The 2,959-nt window shown below is 43.0% G+C and overlaps 1 protein-coding gene across 4 annotated transcripts in view; it reads left to right on the forward strand.

Moving 5' to 3' along the window:
- Positions 1-2,959, forward strand: part of LOC105988070 (L-lactate dehydrogenase C chain-like) — a 39,814-nt gene that overhangs the window by 10,392 nt on the left and 26,463 nt on the right. For all 4 annotated transcript variants that reach the window (XM_013019561.1, XM_013019560.1, XM_013019563.1 and 1 more), the window contains exon 5: positions 1,878-2,051. In XM_013019561.1, the coding sequence (XP_012875015.1) occupies positions 1,878-2,051 (174 nt within the window). The remainder of the gene's footprint in view (positions 1-1,877; positions 2,052-2,959) is intronic.

Raw genomic sequence — 2,959 nt, forward strand, 5'->3', positions numbered from 1 at the left:
GCTTTTTTCTTTTCACTTATGTGGTGCTAAGGAATCGAACCCAGGGCCTCATGCATTGCAAGGCAAGTGCTCTACCACTGAGCCATCTTCCCAGCCCCCGGTGTTCTACCACTTGAGCCACAGCATCACTTACAGTTTTTTCTGTTTATATAGTGCTGAGGAATCGAACCCAGGGCCTCATGCATGCAAGGCAAGCACTCAGCCACTTTCCCAGCACTCATTGCTACTTATTATTTTCTTCATGAATTTTATGAACTAATTCTGTAACGTTTGTACTTTTTATTGTTTATGGTCACAGAAGTTTTGGTTTCATCTGCTAGTCATGAGCTAATGATTAGAAAGAACTAACTTTGTTCAAATGCCTGGAAGCAAAAACTATTTCTAGTCTTTGCAGGAGAGCTATGTATGTTTACTGGAAACATTTTGGGCATGCCAGCTACACAGTTTGCAACTGTGCCTTTGCATCATTTCTTGTTTACACAGCACTTCAAGGACAGACAGAGCAAAGCTTAGGTTTCTTCTGTAGTTTTTGAGCATTCACACACCTGCATCTCTGAGCCAGGCCCATTGCATTATTCTCTGGGTAACAGATGTTGATGGCTTTGCTAAAAATATGGTAGTTGGAAAAGAGACATCTAGGAGAGTTATTAAAATAAGGAGGTAGCATTGACTGACTGATTACTAGATGTACAAACAGGTACTTACAATATCTTCTTGAAATATTTTTGTTTTCAAATTCTAGTAGTGAATAATTTAACATTTTTCAAAAGTATATAACTATCTTTTTTTCTTTTCTTTTTTCTTTTTGGTCAGTTGTAGGGATATAACTCTGGGCCTGGGCATTGTCCCTCAGCTCTTCAGCTCAAGACGAGCGCTCTACCACTTGAACCACAGCGCCACTTCCAGTTTTCTGGTGGTTTATTGGAGATAAGAGTTTCACGGACTTTCTTGCCCAGACTGGCTTTGAACTGTGATCTTCAGATCTTAGCTTCCTGAGTAGCTAGGATTAAAGGTGTGTGCCACTGGCACCTGTCTGTCCTTCAGTTCTTTAGCTCAAGGCAACTGCTCTACCACTTGAGCCACAGCGCTGCTTACAGTTTTCTGGTGGTTACTTGGAGATAAGAGTCTCAGGGACTTTCTTGCCTGGGCTGGCTTTGAACAGCAATCTTCAGATCTCAGCCTCCCGAGTAGCTAGGATTACAGCATGAGCCACTAGTGCCTGGCTTCCCCAGCCCTTTTTGCTTTCATTATTTGTGTGTGTGTGTGTGTGTTCGTGTGTGTGTGTGTGTTCGTGCGTGCGTGCGTGCGTGTGTGGGCATGAACTTAGGGCCTGGGTACTGTCCCTGAGCTTTGTTGCTCAAGGGTAGTGCTCAATTTTTTGGTACTTAATTGGAGATGTTTCACAGACTTTCTTGCCAGAGCTAGTTTCAGATTGCAACCCTCAAATCTCAGCCTCCTGAGTAGTTAGGATTACAGGCATGTGCCACCATGCCCAGCTATTTATTCATTGAGACAGCATCTTCGAAACTTTTTTTCTGGGCTAGTCTCAAATCATGATCCTTCTTATCTCAGCCTCCCAGGTGGTTGGCTCAGAAAAATGAAGTTAAAAGACATTATTATGGAGGCTGGGAAGGTGGCTCAGTAGTAGAGTGCTTGCCTTGCATGCATGAAGCCCTGGGTTTGATTCCTTAGCACCACATAAGCAGAAAAAAAGCCGGAAGTGGTGCTGTGACTCAAGTGATAGAGCGCTAGCCTTGAGCTGAAGAGCTGAGGGACAGCACCCAGGCCTAGAGTTCAGGCCCCACAACTGACCAAAAAAACCCAAAAAACAAACATTATTATGAATATTGTTCTAATATCATAAATTTTTTTCCTAGTGGATATCTTGACATATGTTGCCTGGAAGATAAGTGGCCTACCTGTAAATTGTGTGTTTGGTAGTGGTTGTAATCTCGACTCTGCCCGTTTCCGTTACTTTATTGGAGAGAAGCTGGGGATCCACCCCACAAGCTGTCATGGTTGGATTGTTGGGGAACATGGTGATTCCAGTGGTAAGTGTAAACCTAGTAGTTCTACATAACTATGCTTCTGATCTCTAGTAGTTCATATTTTCTTTTTCTTTTTTGCAGTCTCGAGGCTTGAACTCAAGGTCTGGGTGCTGTTCCTGAGCTTTTGTGCTCAAAGCTAGTGCTCTGTGATAGAGCCATAGCTCCATTTTTAGCTTTTTGTTAGTTATTATTGATTAGAGTCTCACAGATTTTCTTGCCTTGGCTGGCTGTGAGCCATGATTCCCCAGACATCAGCCTCCTGAAGTAATTAGGATGACAGATGTGAGCCACTGGTACCTGACTCCTGGTAGTACATGTTTTCTTTAAAATCCCTTTTCTATCAATAGATTTATGTAATGGTCTATTGATATTTTTCTCTCTGTGTGTGTGTGTGTGTGTGTGTGTGTGTGTGTGTGTGTATGCTCTTCCTGGGGCTTGAACTCAGGGCCTGGGCTCTGTCCCTTAGCTTTCCCCCCCAAGGAAAGCACTCTATCTTCATGAAGGTAGAGTTAGAATGAAGCTATAGCTTCATTCTAACTTTTTGCTGGTTAATTAGATACAAAAGTCTCACAACTTTCCTGCCCAGAGTGGCTTGAGTAGCTAGGATTTTATAGACATCAGCTACTGGCCACTTCATAATTTTGTTGTTGTTGTTGTTGTTGGTTTTGGGGCTTAAACTCAGGGCCTGGGCACTGTCCCTGGGCTTTTTCCTCTCAAGGCTAGTACTCTACCACTTTGAGTCAACAGTGCCACTTCTAGTTTTCTGGTGGTTAACTAGAGATAAGAGTCTCAAGGACTTTTCTGTCCTGGCTGGTTTTGAACTGAGATCCTCATATCTCAGCCTCCTGAGTAGCTAGGATGACAGGTTTGAGCCACTGGCATATGGCTTCATAATTTCTTTTTTTTTTTTT

Source organism: Dipodomys ordii, unplaced genomic scaffold (genome assembly GCF_000151885.1).
Source record: "Dipodomys ordii isolate 6190 unplaced genomic scaffold, Dord_2.0 Scaffold46, whole genome shotgun sequence".
Classification (NCBI taxonomy): Eukaryota; Metazoa; Chordata; class Mammalia; order Rodentia; family Heteromyidae; genus Dipodomys; species Dipodomys ordii.